This window comes from Salvelinus sp. IW2-2015, linkage group LG4q.1:29, assembly GCF_002910315.2.
Source record: "Salvelinus sp. IW2-2015 linkage group LG4q.1:29, ASM291031v2, whole genome shotgun sequence".
Classification (NCBI taxonomy): domain Eukaryota; kingdom Metazoa; phylum Chordata; class Actinopteri; order Salmoniformes; family Salmonidae; genus Salvelinus; species Salvelinus sp. IW2-2015.
In genome coordinates, this window is record NC_036842.1 from 7,291,048 (window position 1) to 7,310,037 (window position 18,990).

The following is an 18,990-nucleotide window of genomic DNA, read 5'->3' on the forward strand; positions in this document are numbered from 1 at the left end:
TACTGTAGACATAACATGATTTGACGTCATTTTATCTGTGGCCAATGACCTTGAGCCTTCTTTGATGGGCACTTCTAATGTAACTCTATGGCAGCACCCAAGGGGCTAGAATTTTAAAGCTCTACCTTTAGACTTGGCAGTGACGTAGTGTCCCCATGAGTGACAGAACACTGAGCCAATCACTGCACAATGCTCCGTATTTTCTGCTGGCTTGCCCCAACACCACAGAAAGAGCTAGGTTGAAACACCTGCATTTTGGAGCTGCCTTACTCAAGAAAACAAAAAGGAGACCATGTTTGGCTTTATTAACTCAATGATATGTCTTTTTTCTTCTTCATTGTTTGCAAACTGATATGTGACACATATTAATGGAAAAATAACATGCAAAACAGGCAAGCCCCCCCCTCACAATTTTTTTTAAAACGTTTTTTTATTTTTTAACCCCATCCCGCAGGAGGCCTTTTGGTAGGCGGTCATTGTAAATTAGAATTTGTTCTTAATTGACTTGCCTAGTTAAACTTAAAATTAAATAAAATACAAGATACTGTTGTCCAGAGCAAATAAATATCATGTCCTGTCTACAAGATAAACCAATATACATAACTGACTGAAATAAAATAAGAGTTTAGCGTTATGCGGCTGAAATACAGAAAATTCGCGATTATTTCTCATTTCCTAAAAATTACTTACCTCGCGTTCTCACCATACAATAGCTAGCTACATCCAAATAAACAGTTATGTTTATTTGTACTAATAACGCAAACTCAGGGCGCATCAAGTTTAAAGATATTAAGAAGTGGCGTGGCATCTGATGTTATGGTTGTGATTGCAATGCATCATGAGTTTGTGCTATTAGTACATAAAAACATAGTGCTTATTTGTACATATAGTACATAGTTAATGAGATACTTACCATTGTGCTTATTTGTACATATAGTACATAGTTAATGAGAGACTGGGTTGCGACAGTACAGGCAAAGACAGTAACAGCATGAAATTGTTGTACAGGCTTAAACTGTGAATTTAGTGTTGCAGAAAGAACGCAAGAGGGCGCTAAGTCCACAAACCGTGGAACTGACGGAAAAAGCTGACGGACTCTTCCATATCCATATTAGGGGTGATAGATCATCTCCAGTTTCATTATTGATTTTTAAAATGTAAATAACCAAACCTATTAGTTTTTTCTTATCGATACAAAACACCAAAGTTACATTTCATAATTACAACTTCTCAAATTCAGTTGGCGGTCTACAGATATTCCACACAGACATTTTCGGATTCACACTGACACCCTGGGAATGGTTTAGTCCTCGGATGGCGGTTGCTATGGGTGTGAACAAACCGGACAGCAGCAACRATGGACGTCTGTGTTCGGCACGGCAGAAGGGCCACAGGCAACACGGTGAAGGTTGGTTGAATACTTACACRTCTGAAGAAGAATATGAACAATGTTTGTGGGCGATAATACCGGTCGAATCCGGCGGTTTATTCAAACGGCCAGCAAGGGCGCTCAATTCTGCCTTGGCTTCGTATGCTTCTGCGGCCGGGGCGTCACTGCAGTGTCAAACGATCGGCCTGCAGTTTTTTGTGTCTGCGTAGACATGAAATCCACAAAACCCAGATGGTGATTCTGTCTGCAATTAAGAGCCCCGACCACAGCTTTTTGTAAACCATGCAATTGCATCCGTTACCTTCACCTGTCACTTGGATGCATATATTAGCATAGCTTTATGTTAAAATTAACTGTAACTGGCTTGATACTGCATAATTGATTCAGTTCTCGAACCAAAAACAAACTTTATTTGCCACATGCGCCGAATACAACAAGTGTAGACTTTACCGTTAATTGCTTACTTACAAGCCCTTAACCAACAGTGCAGTTCAAGAAGAAGAAGAAGGTAAAATGTGTTTTATATTGGATATTCGGTTCACGCTCCTCAATAACTATTAAACCAAGCCTGCCATGACTATGAAGATGGTATTTTCTGAATCGGGTGGATGGAGAAAAATCCAAACCTTTTTGTGTATTTCATAAGATTTCAATCTTCAATAGCTATTACCATTGATGTACAATGAACACAAATAAATGCAACATGCAACAATTTCTATGATTTTACTGAGTTACTTCATATAAGGAAATCAAATTCATTAGCGCCTAATCTATTGAYTTCACATGACCGGGACTACAGATGCAAAAAAATGTTTTGGAAAGTAGGGGTGTGGATCAGAAAAACAGTCAGTATCTGGTGTGACCACCATTTGTCTCATGTAGCTTGAGACATCTCCTTCGCATAGATATTGTAAATAAGAATTAGTTCTTAACTGACTTGCCTAGTTAAATAAATAAAAATAAGTGTTGATCAGGCTGATTGTGGCCTGTGGAACGTTATCCCACTCYTCTTCAATAGCTGTGCAAAGTTGCTGGATATTGGCGCGAACTGGAATACGCTGTCATACACGTCGATCCAGAGCATCCCAAACATGCTCAATGGGTGACATGTCTGGTGAGTCTGCAGGCCATGGAAGAACTGGGACATTTTCAGCTTCCAGGAATTGTTTACAGATCCTTGCGACATGGGCCATGCATTATCATGCTGAAACATGAGGGGATGGTTGATGAATGGCACAACAATGGGCCTCAGGATCTCGTCACGGTATCTGTGCATTCAAATTGCCATTGATAAATACATTTGTGTTCGTTGTCTGTAGCTTATGCCTGCCCATACCATAACCCCCCAAAGTTGACATCAGCAAACTGTTCGCCCACACGACGCCATACACGCTGTCTGCCATTTGCCCAGTACAGGTGAAACCAGGATTCATCCGTGAAGAGCACACTTCTCCAGCATGCCAGTGGCCATCGAAGGTGAGCATATGCCCACTGAAGTCGGTTACAACGCCGTACTGCAGTCAGGTCAATAGCCTGGTGAGGATGACGAGCACGCAGATGAGCTTCCGAGACAGTTTGTGCAGAAATTCTTCGGTTGTGCAAACCCACAGTTTCATCTGTCTGGGTGGCTGGTCGCAGACCATCCTGTAGGTGAAGAAGCTGAATGTGGAGATCCTGGGCTGGCGTGGTTACACGTGGTCTGCGGTTGTTAGGATGGTTGGGCATACTGCCAAATTCTCTAAAATGACATTGGAGGTGGCTTATGGTAGAGAAATTAACATTAAATTATCTGGCAACAGCTCTGGTGGACATTCCTGCAGTCATCATGCCAATTGCACACTCCCTAAAAACTTGAGACATCTGTGGCGTTGTTCAAGACAACACCACAGATGGCCTTTTATTGTCCCCAGCACAAGGTGCACCTGTCTAATGATCAATTTGTTTAATCAGCTTCTTGATATGCCACACCTTACAGGGGGATGGATTATCTTGGCAAAGGAGAAATGCTCACTAACAAATTTGTGCACAAAGTTTCAGAGAAATAAGCTTTTTGTGCGTATGACATTTCTGGGATCTTTTATTTCAGCACGGGACCAACCCTTTACATGTTGCGTTTTATATTTTTGTTCAGTGTCTATAAACCCTGGATTGCTGATGCTATGTCTTGGCATTTGAAAGGCTTTGAAGCCACTGGTCTACCATATTGGCACTCCCCAGTAGGAGCATGAATGTGTATAAATGCATTTCTAGAGCTTCCAAAATATTTTTTACAATGGTGGGGAAGTGCCAAGATGGAGTAATGGTGGCAGTGCCCCTTATCAGTCATCCAGTGTATATACAGTACCAGTCAAAAGTTTGGACACACCTACTCATTCAAGGGTTTTTCTTTATGTTTTACTATTTTCTACATTGTGGAATAATAGTGAAGACATCAAAACTATGAAATAACACATATGGATTAATGTAGTAACCAAAGAAATGTTAAACAAATCAAAATATATTTAATATTTTTGATTCTTCAAAATAGCCACCCTTTGCCTTAATGACAGCTTTGCACACTCTTGGCATTCTCTCAGCCAGTTTCATGTGGAATGCTTTTCAAACTGTCTTAGAGTTCCCACATATGCTGAGCACTTATTGGCTGCTTTTCCTTAACTCTGCGGTCCAACTCATCCAAAACTATCTCAATTGAGGTTGGGTGATTGTGGAGGCCGACCTCCCTGCATCATCTAATGCAGCACTCCACCACCCTCCTTGGTCAAATAGGCCTTACACAACCTGGAGCTGTGTGTTGGGTCATTGTCCTGTTGAAAAACAAGTCTCACTAAGCGCAAACCAGATGGGATGGCGTGTTTCTACAGAATGCTGTGGTAGCCATGCTGGTTAAGTGTGCCTTGAATTCTAAATATATCACTGACAGTGTCACCAGCAAAGCATCCCCACACCATCACACCAYCACCTCCATGCTTCATCCATTCACCTGCTCTGTGTCTCACATAGACAGCGGTTGAAACCAAAAATCTCAGATTTGGACTCATCAAACCAAAGGAAAGATTTCCACCGGTCTAATGTCCATTGCTCGTGTTTCTTGGCCCAAGCAAGTCTCTTCTTAATATTGGTGTCCTTTAGTAGTGGTTTCTTTCAAAATAAAAAAATACTTTTAACAAAGCACACCTGTTAATTGAAATGCATTCCAGGTGACTACCTCATGAAGCTGGTTGAGAGAATGCCAAGAGTGTGCAAAGCTGTCATCAAGGCAAAGGGTGGCTACTTTTGAAGAATCTCAAACAGAAAATATATTTTGATTTGTTCAACACTTTTTTTTGGTTACTACATGATTCCATATGTGTAATTTCATAGTTTTGATATCTTTACTATTTATAAAGAAAACCCCTTGAATTAGTAGCTGTCCAAACTTTTGACTGGTACTGTATAAATCATTGGCTCTCACACAAATTGTAACATGACTATGAAAATGACATTCTGAATCGGTGGAAGATGGTCAAAAATCCACTGGTTAAAAAACATAGGTTTTATTATTCTATTTTATTGCTTTCAATCTTCAATAGCTCTTACACAAAGCATGCCATGACAATTATAGAGGCAGGAGGTGGACATTAATGTTGTAACCTTTAACTGTAAACATTAACTCTGTAACCCATTAAGTCATTGAGCTGTATCTAAAGATATTTTCTTCACAGTTATTTACATATTTAATTGTATTAGAGATTGAGAGAACTACATACAGTTGAAGTCGGAAGTTTACATACACCTTAGCCAAATACATTTAAACTCAGTTTTTCACAATTCCTGACATTTAATCCTAATGTAAATTTCCTGTTTTAGGTCAGTTAGGATCACCACTTTATTTTAAGAATGTGAAATGGCCATTTGTGATGGCCACTCCAATACCTTGACTTTGTTATCCTTAAGCCATTTTGCCACAACTTTGGAAGTATGCTTGGGGTCATTGTCCATTTGGAAGACCCATTTGCGACTAAGCTTTAACTTCCTGACTGATGTCTTGAAATGTTGCTTCAATATATCCACATAATTTTCCTGCCTCATGGTGCCATCTATTTTGTGAAGTGCACCAGTCCATCCTGCAGCAAAGCACCCCCACAACATGATGCTGCCACCCCCATGCTTCACGGTTGGGATGGTGTTCTTCGGCTTGCAAGCCTCCCCCTTTTTCCTCCAAACATAACGATGGTCATCATGGCCAAAAGGTTATATTTTCGTTTCATCAGACCAGAGGACATTTCTCCAAAAAGTACAATCTTTGTCCCCATGTGCAGTTGCAAACCGTAGTCTGGCTTTTTTTCATAGTTGTTTTGGAGCAGTGGCGTCTTCCTTGCTGAGCGGCCTTTCAGGTTATTGTCGATATAGGATTCGTTTTACTGTGGATATAGATACTTTTGTACCTGTTTCCACCTGAATCTTCACAAGGCCCTTTGCTGTTGTTCTGGGATTGATTTGCACTTTTCGCACCAAAGTACGTTCATCTCCAGGAGACAGAACGCGTCTCCCTTCCTGAGCGGTATGACGGCTGTGTGGTCCCATGGTGTTTATACTTGCGTACTATTGTTTGTACAGATGAACGTGGTACCTTCAGGCATTTGGACATTTCTCCCAAGGATGAACCAGACTTGTGGAGGTCTACCATTTTTTTTCTGAGGTCTTGGCTGATTTCTTTTGATTTTCCCATGATATCAAGCAAAGCACAAAGTAGATGTCCTAACCGACTTGCCAAAACTATAGTTTGTTAACAAGAAATTTGTGGAGTGGTTGAAAAACGAGTTTTAAAGACTTCAACCTAAGTGTATGTAAACTTCCGACTTCAACTGTACATAGTTCTGTTGTATTGGATTGCGCTATTGACTGCAAGTTCTAGAATGCCTTTACAACAGGTAGTAGGAAGAGGGGAGAACGCACCAGTTATGTACAAGTGACAAGTGATTATCCTGACTTTCGTTAGCAACTTTCTTTTATTGTTTTTGTTGAATCTAAAGTTGTTAAATGTAACATGAACAAGTAGTATTACTAAAAGAAGCTTTCATTTCAAACCCGACGTCCCGAGTCATTACTTTGAAGATAGTTATTCTATAATTAAGGCATATTCCTAATCTCAGTCCATGGAGAAATAAATACATTTTGAGATGATATGCAATGAAAAGTGATCCATCGAAGTTTACTCAACCTGTGTGTGGGTGTCTGACTAAACCTGTCTTTGTGTTGTTGTTGTGGTTCCCAGGTGTTGGAGTGTGGGGTGTGTGAGGATGTCTTCTCTCTCCAAGGGGACAAGGTCCCCCGGCTGCTGCTCTGCGGTCACACAGTCTGCCATGACTGTCTGACCCGGCTGCCCCTGCATGGTAGAGCCGTCCGCTGCCCCTTTGACAGACAGGTCACTGAACTGGGTGAGTTCTGTAGGGTTTAGTTTCTATACAGGCCAAACATTCAACCTCCAGCTGCGTACCCCCTCTAGCACCAGGGTCAGTGCACTCTCAAATATTGTTTTTTTGCAATTGTAAGCCTGCCACACACACACTATACGATACATTTATTAAACATAAGAATGAGTGTGAGTTTTTGTCACAACCCGGCTCGTGGGAAGTGACAAAGAGCTCTTATAAGACCAGGGCAAAAATAATAATATAATAATAATCAATAATTTTGCTCTTTATTTAGCCATCTTACATATAAAACCTTATTTGTTCATTGAAAATTGTGAATAACTCACCACAGGTTAATGAGAAGGGTGTGCTAGAAAGGATGCACATAACTCTGCAATGGTGGGTTGTATTGGAGAGAGTCTGTCTTTAATCATTTTCCACACACAGTCTGTGCCTGTATTTAGTTTTCATGCTAGTGAGGGCAGAGAATCCACTCTCACATAGGTACGTGGTTGCAAAGGGCATCAGTGTCTTAACAGAGCGATTTGCCAAGGCAGGATACTCTGAGCGCAGCCCAATCCCGAAATCTGGCAGTAGCTTCTGATTTTAAATTACATTTTCACAGAATCGCTTGTTGCAATTTCGATGAGGCTCTCTTGTTCAGATATCGGTAAGTGGATTGGAGGCAGGGCATGAAAGGGATAACAAATCCAGTTGTTTGTGTTTTTCGTTTCTGGAAAGTACCTGCGTAATTGCGCAGCCAACTCACTCAGGTGCTTCGCTATATCACATTTGACATTGTCCGTAAGCTTGAGTTCAATTGCACACAAAAAAGTCATACAATGATGTAAAGATCTCTGTCAGCATTAACAAGGACAACACACAGAAGAGCTACAGCTTCTTAGTCATAGCCTAAATTTTGTCCCCCACATTGAATATAGTTACAGGGTCCCTGTAATCCTAGATTCAGATCATTCAGGCGAGAAAAAACATCACCCAGATAGGCCAATCMTGTGAGAAACTCGTCATCATGCAAGCGGTCAGACAAGTGAAAATTATGGTCAGTAAAGAACTTTAAGCTTGTCTCAATTTTTTTTWWATCTGTCAATACTTTGCCCATTGATAACCAGCGCACTTCTGTATGTTGTAAAAGCGTTACGTGGTCGCTGCCAATATCATTGCATAGTGCAGAAAATACAYGAGAGTTCAGGGGCCTTGCTTTAACAAAGTTAACCATTTTCACTGACGTGTCCAAAACGTCTTTCAAGCTGTCTGGCATTCCCTTGGCAGCAAGAGCCTCTCGGTGGATGCTGCAGTGTACCCAAGTGTCATCGGGAGAAACTGCTTGCACGCGAGTTACCACTTCACTATGTCTCCCTGTCATGGCTTTTGCGCCATCAGTACAGATACCACCATGAGCAGCAGCTACATTTGGCTACATACGGACCGTTAGTGGAATTCCCGTGTGAGAGATTTATGTTTAATGTGATTGGATGTTAATTATTTGACTAGGCTACATGTATTTGACATTGTTGTTATTTCACTGAACACTAGATTGTTTAATTTTATTTTTGGCAGTGAAACGAGGCTACTCAGGCGAGAGAAAAAACCTCACCCGAATGTATAGCCCCTTTGGAAAATATAAATGGACTGTTTGAAAATGTGAAGGGGGAAGAAAAAAAATATATATATACATACATACACACATACAGTTGAAGTCGGAAGTTTACATACATATAGGTTGGAGTCTTTAAACTTGTTTTTCAACCACTCCACAGATGTCTTGTTAACAAACTATAGTTTTGGCAAGTCTGTTAGGACATCAACTTTGTGCATGACACAAGTAATTTTTCCAACAATTGTTTACAGACAGATTATTTCACTTATAATTCACTGTATAAATCAGTGGGTTTGGCGTTTACATACACTAACTAATTCCAGAAAATTATGCATGGCTTTAGAAGCTTCTGATAGGTAAATTCGATCATTGAGGTATACCTGTGGATGTATTTCAAGGCTTACTTCAAACTCAGTGCCTCTTTGCTGAATCATGGGAAATCAAAAGGAATCAGCCAATGACTCAGAAAAACTATTGTAGCTCACAAGTCTGGTTCATCCTTGGGAGATTTCCAAACGCTGAAGGTACCAGTTCATCTGTACAAACAATAGTATGCAAGTATACAACACCATGGGACACAAGTCCGTCATATGCTCAGGAAGGGAGACGCGTTCTGTCTCCTAGAGATGAACTTACTTTGGTGTGAAAAGTGCAAATCAATCCCAGAACAAGCAAGGACTTGTAAAGATGCTGGAGGAAACAGGTACAAAAAGTATTATACCCACAGTAAACGAGTCCTATATCGACATAACCTGAAAGGCCGCTCAGCAAGGAAGAGGGACTTGTTCCAAAGCGCATAAAAAGCCAGACTACGGTTTACAACTGCACATGGGGAACAAAGATTGTACTTTTTGGAGAAATGTTTTGTTCTGATGAAAACAAAAATAGAACTGTTTGACCGTAATGACCATCATTATGTTTGGAGGACAAGGGGGAGGCTTGCAAGCCGGAAGAGCACCATCCCAAACCGGGAAGCATGGGGGTGGCAGCATCATGTTGTGGGGGTGTTTGCTGCAGGAGGGACTGGTGCACTTCACAAAATAGATGCATCATGAGGCAGGGAAATTATGTGGTATATTGAGAGCAACATCTCAAGACATCAGTCAGGAAGTTAAAGCTTAGTCGCAAATGGGTCTTCAAAGGACATTGACCTTCCAAAGTTGTGGCAAATGGCTTAAGGACAACAAAGTCAAGGTATTGGAGTGGCCATCACAAAGCCCTGACCTCAGTCCTATAGACAATATTTGTGGCGAACTGAAAAAGTGTGTTGTAGCAAGGAGGTTCCTACAAACCTGACTCAGTTACACCAGCTCTGTCAGGAGGAATGGGCCAACATTCACCCAACTTATTGTGTGAAGCTTGTGGAGCTACCGAAACGTTTGAACAAGTTAAACAATTTAAAGGCAATGCTACCAAATACTAATTGAGTGTATGTAAACTTCTGACCCACTGGGAATGTGATGAAAGAGTAAAAGCTTAAATAGATCATTCTCTCTACTATTTTCTGAATTTCCACATCTTAAAATAAAGTGGTGATCCTAACTGACCTAAGACAGGGAATTTTTACTAGGATGAAATGTCAGGAATTGTGAAAAGCTGAGTTTAAATGTATTTGGCTAAGGTGTATGTAAACTTCCGACTTCAACTGTATATATTTTTTAAAGTGAATCACATTTTTAACCCCCGACGGCGTTGCGCGTACCCCAGTTTGGGAATACCTGTGTTGGAGGATGTGAGCGAAGTGGAGCGTGTGTAATTTGGCTGTAATGGATCSATTCGGCCTTCTCTCCTGCTCCAATTTCACTCCGGTTCTGCTCAGCCACAAGCTCTGTCCAGCATTTTTCATTTCACCACTGTTCTTTTAATAAGGCCTATTCTGTTGTATTTATTTAGCCTCCCCCACCACTAATGCGCAGAGATGTTATGAGTCAACAAAGAAATAGGTCACACAGCCTGTGTAATTGATAGCAAGACAACTAATGAGCCCATGCAGCACATTTTGATTTCTATATAGGCTATTGTTAAACAAAAAGGGGAGTCTAAGCTACATTTTTTATTTTATGTGAGCGCTGATCAAAAAAAAAATTTGCAGAGCAGGGAAATGGACGTTGAACCACAGAGCGGTGCGCAAAGACCGCTCCAAGAGCGATGAGTGGGATTTCCAATGGCTCACATACTCTGGTCTGTGTGAAGGTGATGTGACATCCATCTCTCTCTCTCTCAGGGGACTCTGGCGTGTGGGGTCTGAAGAAGAACTTTGCCCTGCTGGAACTTCTGGAGAGGCTGCAGAATGGAGCGTCCAACCAGTTGGGCATGGCAGAGGAGTCCCTCAAAGGCATGGGAGAGGTAGGCAGTAGTTACCCCTGCCCTGGGTTCCCATCTTTCGTCTGCAATTATCTGAAAACACAGAGGATAGGTGAATGCAATATGGGACTTTGCTTTGATCTGCCTCGTTTTTTCATCATCCAGCCAAACATACATTTCATGTGTTGTCATTAAGTAAGTAACACTATCCTATGTTCTTCCCTTTCCTTCCAGAGTATAATCCGCTGTGACGAGGACGAGAGCCACACGGCATCTATGTACTGCACGGTGTGTGCCACCCACCTGTGTGCCAACTGCTCCCAGCTCACCCACTCCACCCGCACCCTGGCCAAGCACCGGCGGGTACCCCTGGCAGACAAGCCCCACGAGAAGACACTGTGCCCGCAGCACCAGGTCCACGCTATCGAGTTTGTCTGTCAGGAGGAGATCTGCCAGCCTGGGCCGCTCATGTGCTGCGTGTGCAAAGAGTACGGCAAGCACCAGGGACACAAGGTACTGGAAGGAGGATGAGTCAGCTTGGAGAATATCAGTATTGACTACTTACGTCAATCTCTCAAGCAACATTCCTAGCAACGAGACCCACTAGAGACATCAATATGTTTTTATTAGAACCCGACCGATATGGAATTTTTTGATCCGATACATTCCGATTTTAGTGGCAATATTCACAGATAACCAATAAAACCTTTTCTGTATTGATTGTGCTAAAAACAGCCCTACAAAGAACATTAATGTAAGCACCACATACAGTTTAAGAGCACCAGAAAGACTATATTTTTTAATAGAAGAACTGTGTTACTCTAGCGAATGGGAGGATAAACTGCAATGATTCCAGCAAACAAAATGCCTAGACTCTGAAGACTGAGCTTCCTCATGCTAGCCAGCTGGAACACAGCATTGGACACATTTAGAATGTATTGGTATTTTGTTGTCACTTGAAAGGAAAAACATCAATCACAAAATGTGGTGCTGGCACTCACCCTACATGTTGCCTCAGTAAACGGTCCTTGCAATCCGGGATCCTTGGGACATCCCTATGCCATTGAAGTTGACATTTTAAAATGGTTAAGGTTCAGGGTTACGGGATGGGTTAAGGTTAGTGTTTAGCCTAGGGATGTACCAAGGTTCCCAGATAGCACTAACCCTCAGTGAACTACATCAAGTACTCTCACACAGCTAGTTAGATGGGGGTGGCAAGTTGTTTGATCGGATTCAAGTCCGGGCTCTGGCTGGGCCACTGAAGGACATTCAGAGACTTGTTCCGAAGCCACTCCTGCGTTGCCTTGGCTGTGTGCTTATGGTCGTTGTCCTGTTGGAAGGTGAACCTTCGCTCCAGTCTGTGGTACTGAGCGTTCTGGAGCAGGTTCTCATCAAGGATCTCTCTGTACTTTGCTCCGTTCATCTTTCCCTCGATCCTGACTAGTGTCCCTGCCGCTGAACAACATCCCAACAGCATGATGCTGCCACCACCATTCTTCACCGTAGGGATGGTGTCAGGTTTCCTCCAGATGTGATGCTTGGCATTTTGGCCAAATAGTTCAATCCTGGTTTCATCAGACCAGAGAATCATCTTGTTTCTCATGGTCTGAGAGTCCTTTAGGTGCCTTTTGGCAAACTCCAAACAGGCTGTCATGTGCCTTTTACTGAGGAGTGGCTTCCGTCTGGCCACTCTACCATAAAGGCGTGATTGGTAGACTGCTGCAGAGATGTTTGTCCTTCTGGAAGGTTCTTCCATCTCCACAGAGGAACTCTGGAGCGCTGTCAGAGTGACCATCGGGTTCTTTGTCACCTCCCTGACCAAGGCCCTTCTCCCCCGATTGCTCAGTTTGGCCGGACGGCCAGCTCTAGGAAGAGTCTTGGTGGTTCCAAACTTCTTCCATTTAAGAATGATGAAGGCCATTGTGTCTCGGAACTCTACGGACAATTCCTTCAACCTCATTGCTTGGTTTCTGCTCTTACATGCACTGTCATCTTGTGGAACCTTATATAGACAGGYGTGTGCCTTTTCTAAATCATGTCCAATCAATTGAATTTACCACAGGTGGACTCCAAGTTGTAGAAACAGCTCAAGGATGAGAGGGAGACTCAACTCTGTAGCGGAGTAGTGTCGTTTCTTCTCCGGGCAGTTTTATTTATCGCCGGCATTTACCAGCTAACGGAAACACTGGTGCGTAGCCATGGGTGAACAGGGAGTAAAAGAGGGGGCTGAGCACTTACCCCTGTGGGGCTCCCGTGTTGAGGATCAGCGTGGCGGAGGTGTTGTTGCCTACCTTCACCAGATGGGGTCGGCCCGTCAGGAAGTCTAGGACCCAGTTGCACAGGAAGGGATTCAGACCCAGGGCCCTGAGCTTAGTGAAGAGCTTGGCGGGTACTATGGTGTTGAGGCTGTTCAACTGCTATGATTTGATTAATTTCTCCTTGCTGATTGCTTCCTTCCTGTAGCATGCGGTTCTGGAGGCAGAAGCCAATCAGATCCGTGCATCCATCCTGGACATGGCCCACTGTATCCGGACGTTCACAGAGGAGGTGTCGGAGTATTCCAGGAAGCTGGTTGGGATCGTACAGCAGATCGAGGGAGGAGAACAGACAGTGGAGGACGGCATCAGCATGGCACACACTGAACATGTAAGAACAGCTGGCAGTGGATGAGTTTTTGCATACTATACAACAGAAGAACTTTAGTTGTCAAAGAGGATAGCTAGGCATTTGAGCTATGATCAATGTAAAGCTGTTACTGTGTTTACCAATTAACAATGGCTACATTTAAAAGTCCTCGGAAACGTTGTTTCCTTCCAAAAAGTCATAAAATAGCTTATGGTTTATCCTAGTGTATATTTCCTCATTCTGTGTGTGTTCCTGATGGACTCAGTCGTCTGTGGGTGTTCCCCAGGTCCCAGGCACGGCAGAGAGCGCCCGGTCCTGCGTACGGGCCTACTTCGCCGACCTCCACGAGACGCTGTGCAGACAGGAGGAGATGGCGCTCAGCGTAGTGGACGCCCACGTCAGAGAGAGACTCATCTGGCTCCGGCAGCAGCAGGAGGACATGGCCATCCTGCTTTCCCAGGTCTCCACTGCCTGCCTGCACTGTGAGAAAACACTGCAGCAGGTAGGAGTCAAAATGGGGCCACCAATGGGGATAGCATCTAGAGCACACCGTAGGAACGCAATCTCTGCTTGCACCGGAAGGTGCCCGCCGTTTTCAATAAGCAGCTTTGCACCGCTATGTTCTTCCTGGGGTCTTCTGTATGCGTGTTCAATTGGACAGTCCCTCCTGGATTCTACGATAGCAAATGTTTTTTTCAAAATCAACAATGCCCTGCCCTGCATATTATCCGAGAGCTTGCAAATTTGGCTAATCACTGCACTATTTCAGTATAAAACAGTTAATTAATCTCAATATTATTGGACAAAACTAACTCATCCCCGCAGCACAAAAAGAGGGCTCGCATACTCAACCATTTACCGCATAATATGGTTCAATCAAGCCACATGTCAACCCACTTTCCCTCGTCAGTGCATTTGTGAAAAATTTGACAAAATCATTGCATATTGCCATATAAAATGTCTGAATTGTCGCAGCAAGATCAAGCATTTTTGCCCACAAGTATCACAAAACATCCCAGTAATCATGACTGATCTCTTTCCCGTCTCTCTCGGTAGGATGACTGCAGGGTGGTTCTGGCAAAGCAGGAGATCAACAGACTGTTGGAGACTCTGCAGAAACAGCAGCAGCAGTTCACTGAGCTGGCCGACCACATCCAGCTAGACGCTGGTATCCCCGTCACRTTCACTAAGGTACAGCACTCTGCTCTACTCTGTAGGATTTCAAGACTTGGCACACTCTCCATTGAAAGATAATTAGTTACCTCATTTAGACGACATGGTTTTCTCTGTTCCAGGACAACCGGGTCCACATCGGTCCAAAGATGGAGATCAGGGTGGTGACCCTGGGACTGGATAGTGCAGGGAAAACCACCATCCTCTTCAAGCTGAAACAGGACGAGTTTATGCAGCCCATCCCTACCATAGGTAAACCCACAACAGTCTTTGTCATGTAGGCACGTGTCAAATTATACATTTTTACATTACATTTACCTGAATTGTATTGACACTAGCCATTCCTTCTTGTCATCTCTAGGTTTTAATGTGGAGACAGTAGAGTATAAGAATCTCAAGTTCACCATCTGGGATGTTGGTGGGAAACATAAGCTACGACCTCTCTGGAAGCACTATTACCTGAACACACAAGGTACACTACAATCTCAAAAGTATGTGGACACCTGCTCGTTGAGCATTAATATGGAGTTGGTCCCCCCCTTTGCTGCTATAACAGCCTCCACTCTTCTGGATGTTGGAACATTGCTGCGGGGACTTGCTTCCATTCAGCCACAAGAGCATTTAGTGAGGTCGGGCTCTGATGTTGGGCGATTAGGCCTGGCTCGCAGTCGGCGTTCTAATTCATCCCAAAGGTGTTCGATGGGGTTTAGGTGCAGGCCAGTCAAGTTCTTCCACACCGACCTCGACAAACCATTTATGTATGGACCTTGCTTTGTGCATGGGGGCATTGTCATGCTGAAACAGGAAAGGGCCTTCCCCAAACTGTTGCACGAAAGTTGGAAGCACAGAATCGTCTAGAATGACATTGTATGCTGTAGCATTAAGATTTCCCTTCACTGGAACTAAGGGGCTTAGCCTGAACCATGAAAAACAGCCCCAGACCATTATTCCTCCTCCAAACTTTACAGTTGGCACTATGCATTGGGGCAGATGGCGTTCTCCTGGCATCCGCCGAAATCAGATTCGTCCGTCGGACTGCCAGATGGTGAAGCGTGAATGATCACTCTAGAGAACGCATTTCCACTGCTCCAGACTTCAATGGCGGCAAGCTTGGCATTGCGGATGGTGATCTTAGGCTTGTGTGCGGCTGCTCGGCCATGGAAACCCATTTCATGAAGCTACCGACGAACAGTTCTTGTCTGACGTTGACTGACTTGTTGGAAAGGTGGCATCCTATGACGGTGCCACGTTGAAAGTCACTGAGCTTATCAGTACGGGCCATTCTACTGCCATTGTTTTCCTATGGAGATTGCATGGCCGTGTGCTCGATTTTATACACGTCAGCAACTGGTGTGGCTGAAATAGCCGAATCCACTCATTTGAAAGTTTCCACATACTTTTGTATAAATAGTGTATCTGTCTATCCTCTTTCTTTCATAATACCTGCTTCCCTTACTGTATCAATAAATATGACAAATGTAAGATTTTGAAGAGAGAGAATTTGAAAATACAGTATGTTATACAACAACAAAAAATCTGTAAATTAGTTTTTTACTCATCCAGGAAACCTGCAAACAGGTTATGAATGAATAGGGCCCTGACTTTCTCAGTTTCTCTCTCCAGCGGTGGTGTTTGTGATTGACAGCTGTCACAGAGACAGGCTGATGGAGGCCCACAGTGAGCTGGCGAAACTGCTGACTGAGAAAGAGCTGAGAGACGCCCTGCTGCTCATCTTCGCCAACAAACAGGTACACACGCAGCCCCCTGGTCCAAGAAACAAGTATATACACACACACACACACAAAGATGATTTAAGTCATTGATTCCTCTATCCTCACCTGCAGGATGTCCCCGGGGCTGTGTCAGTGGAGGAGATGACGGAGCTTCTGAGCCTTCACAAACTGTGCTGTGGGAGGAGCTGGCACATCCAAGGCTGTGACGCCCGCAGCGGCACAGGGCTCCACGAGGGCCTGGACTGGCTGTCCCGACAGCTGGTGGCTGCAGGCGTACTGGACGTGGCCTAAACCTCCCCTGATGACTGACTTCTGTTACCCAGTCTCACCCATTATCCTCTTACCCTAAAACTACCCCATAAACCATTGATACCCGAGAGACCAGTTTCACCAAATACCTACCTAAACTTCTTACCTGATGCTTGACTTAAAGGAGAAACAATTTGTTTGAGATTAAGATATATATATATATATCTCAAACTTATTTCAAATGGACCCAGTCCTACCACAGTATCATCCCATAACCTGCACCCAGTTCCACTTCAGTCCTACCTCAAAATCCCATACCCTTCACCCTCATACTCAGGCCCTAGTCCTATCTTATACCCTACATCCCGGACCCCATAGCCTACATCTCTGTTCTACCTACCACACCCACTGTTCCCACCCCTAACCTGTGGATAAGCTTATAATCTAACCCATAGCCAGTGAAGCCATCATTAGTCTGAATGCTTTGTGCTCTGCTCTGTCTTGGCTAAAAGGTATGCTAATTAACCAGGCCAGGATATAGGGTTTCCGTCAAGCTTAACTAACTAGACTACACATTTCCATATCGCCTCAATGAAGATCGTATGAGGTKGTTMATTTCATGGCGAAACTCCATGTTGCAGATGTTTTTCCTTTGGCTAACCAGTGTGCAGTTTGATATACTAAACAAAGGTGAAATAATTGAGTACATAAGTCACTTAAGCCCTGACAAAGTGAAAAGTATCAGTCTTATACTGTATTAGCAAATGTCTAACCAATAACCTGTTCAGTCTTGCGCAAAATATGAATATAAGTTGGAACAGCACGTTGACAACTGTCTGGCATTTAACGTCTCCCTAAGGAGCTGCTGTATTCTCTAAAACTAAAGCAGGTATTCACACCCTATAAGACATTTACACACACAGGTCAATTAGTTTGGTCACAGGACTAAGTGTGTACATCCCGTGACTTTTCTACTCTTTAGGGCTTTACACACAAACGTTTTATTGAAACGAATGGTACAATATCCTGAATTTGGCTTTATGGCACTGCCTTCATGTCATGTCTTAACAGGAATTGATGGCAACCTATTATGGTCTAGAATGTATTTATTTGGGGGGTGGTGTCATCTTCGGTACCAATGCACTTGACTGATGTAATGCAGCATCTGGTCTGAAAATGACAAGCGGTTAAGGTTTGGGTTCAGCTATTATTCACTTTGGTTGAGAAGTGTCTGTTACATTAAATAATGCAGTTTACTGACATCTGTTTTGATCAATTTTGAGTTGATTGAAACAGACTTTGCTGAGATGTTGTATCTCTGGTGAAACATCTGCGCGATATTTTTGCCTCCTGTTTTGTGGAGTTKTTTTGTGAAGAATGCATTGGTGCATGTGGGTTGTGTTCAGGACGGTGCAACGTTGCACTTGTTGCAGATAAATGTTTAGAGCTGACATGATTCCTTCATTAATTGAGAGGATGATTTTCACACTTTATCTGCATGTTCCATAATGTTGTGCCCTACTGAATGTGACCCTGGCTTCATTTGAAACCAAATGAAAAATAATATCTGCTGTCGACTATAGGACTCCAGGTTTTGAGTTCTGTAATAACATTTATTMGATTTTCTGTTTTAGCACAGTCTGAATTTTTAGTAACATACTACATTACCCACCTGTAGTAACACCCTTTCAACGCCTCTTGTTGTATCGCAGAACCATCCTTTGGTTCGAATTAACTTTCCTTATTGCTATAGTGTTTACTACTTCTTGTATGTTTAAAAAAAGGCACATGTGAAGAAGCCTTTCCCTCTACTCTTAACAGATCTCTTGATTTGCGAAATCTTCCATTTCTGATGTGATTTTGAAACGTTTAGAAGCACAGTGCACATTTGTTACTCGGACTTGATGTTTTTTGTAAATGAWTCATAATGCGACGCTATTAAATAAAAACAAACTGATGAATGTCTGGATATGGTCTGACCCATCCAGAGAAGTTGTAGATAGAATATAGAATCATGTTAGATACTTATAGCTGAACGTTCTGTAATGTTCCCCTGAATGGTCCCAAATAAGACCCTGGTTTATTCATTTCACACATCCAAGAAAAGATGACACATGGAATGGGAGACAGCAAGATGCGTTCTTCAATAATCCAAGACTTTACTTTGTTAAAAAAAAAAAAAAAAAAAAGGGGATGTAATAATAGCACACAGACTGGTGAGATGGAAACCTGATTACTTGATGGTGATGTTAATGTCTTAAGGTTTGTCTGTTTTAGGGTTGACTTTGATGTTGGAGATCCTCTGAACTATCTCCATTCCCTTGGCACTCCTGCCAAACACTGCACTTGTTGTCCAACCAGGGTGAGAAAGATGAGTAGGGAGAGCCATTAACTTAGGTCTAGATTTATTTGAACATCTTTGTACATAATGCAGAAATATACATTGGTAAAAACAGACATAAGGTACATTCCTTCAACTGAACCCACTGGAACAGGCTGAGCTTC

General features: G+C 43.0%; 1 protein-coding gene across 3 annotated transcripts; it reads left to right on the forward strand.

The window, feature by feature from the left end:
* The first annotated feature begins 1,161 nt into the window (after positions 1-1,161).
* LOC111961334 (E3 ubiquitin-protein ligase TRIM23) lies at positions 1,162-18,450 on the forward strand. Of its 3 annotated transcripts, none has more exons than XM_070440864.1 (12): positions 1,162-1,408; positions 2,802-2,866; positions 6,645-6,807; positions 10,626-10,747; positions 10,940-11,218; positions 13,169-13,351; positions 13,596-13,832; positions 14,387-14,521; positions 14,626-14,755; positions 14,865-14,975; positions 16,127-16,251; positions 16,348-18,450. In XM_070440864.1, exons 1-12 carry the CDS (start codon positions 1,315-1,317, stop codon positions 16,525-16,527), a joined length of 1,824 nt encoding a protein of 607 aa, XP_070296965.1. In that variant the 5' UTR covers positions 1,162-1,314; the 3' UTR covers positions 16,528-18,450. The 3 variants fall into 3 exon arrangements, with proteins under 3 accessions (XP_070296965.1, XP_070296969.1, XP_070296974.1); XM_070440868.1 differs by having other exon boundaries at positions 1,168-1,408; positions 13,617-13,832; XM_070440873.1 differs by having other exon boundaries at positions 1,294-1,408; positions 2,807-2,866.
* Positions 18,451-18,990: the final 540 nt, after the last annotated feature.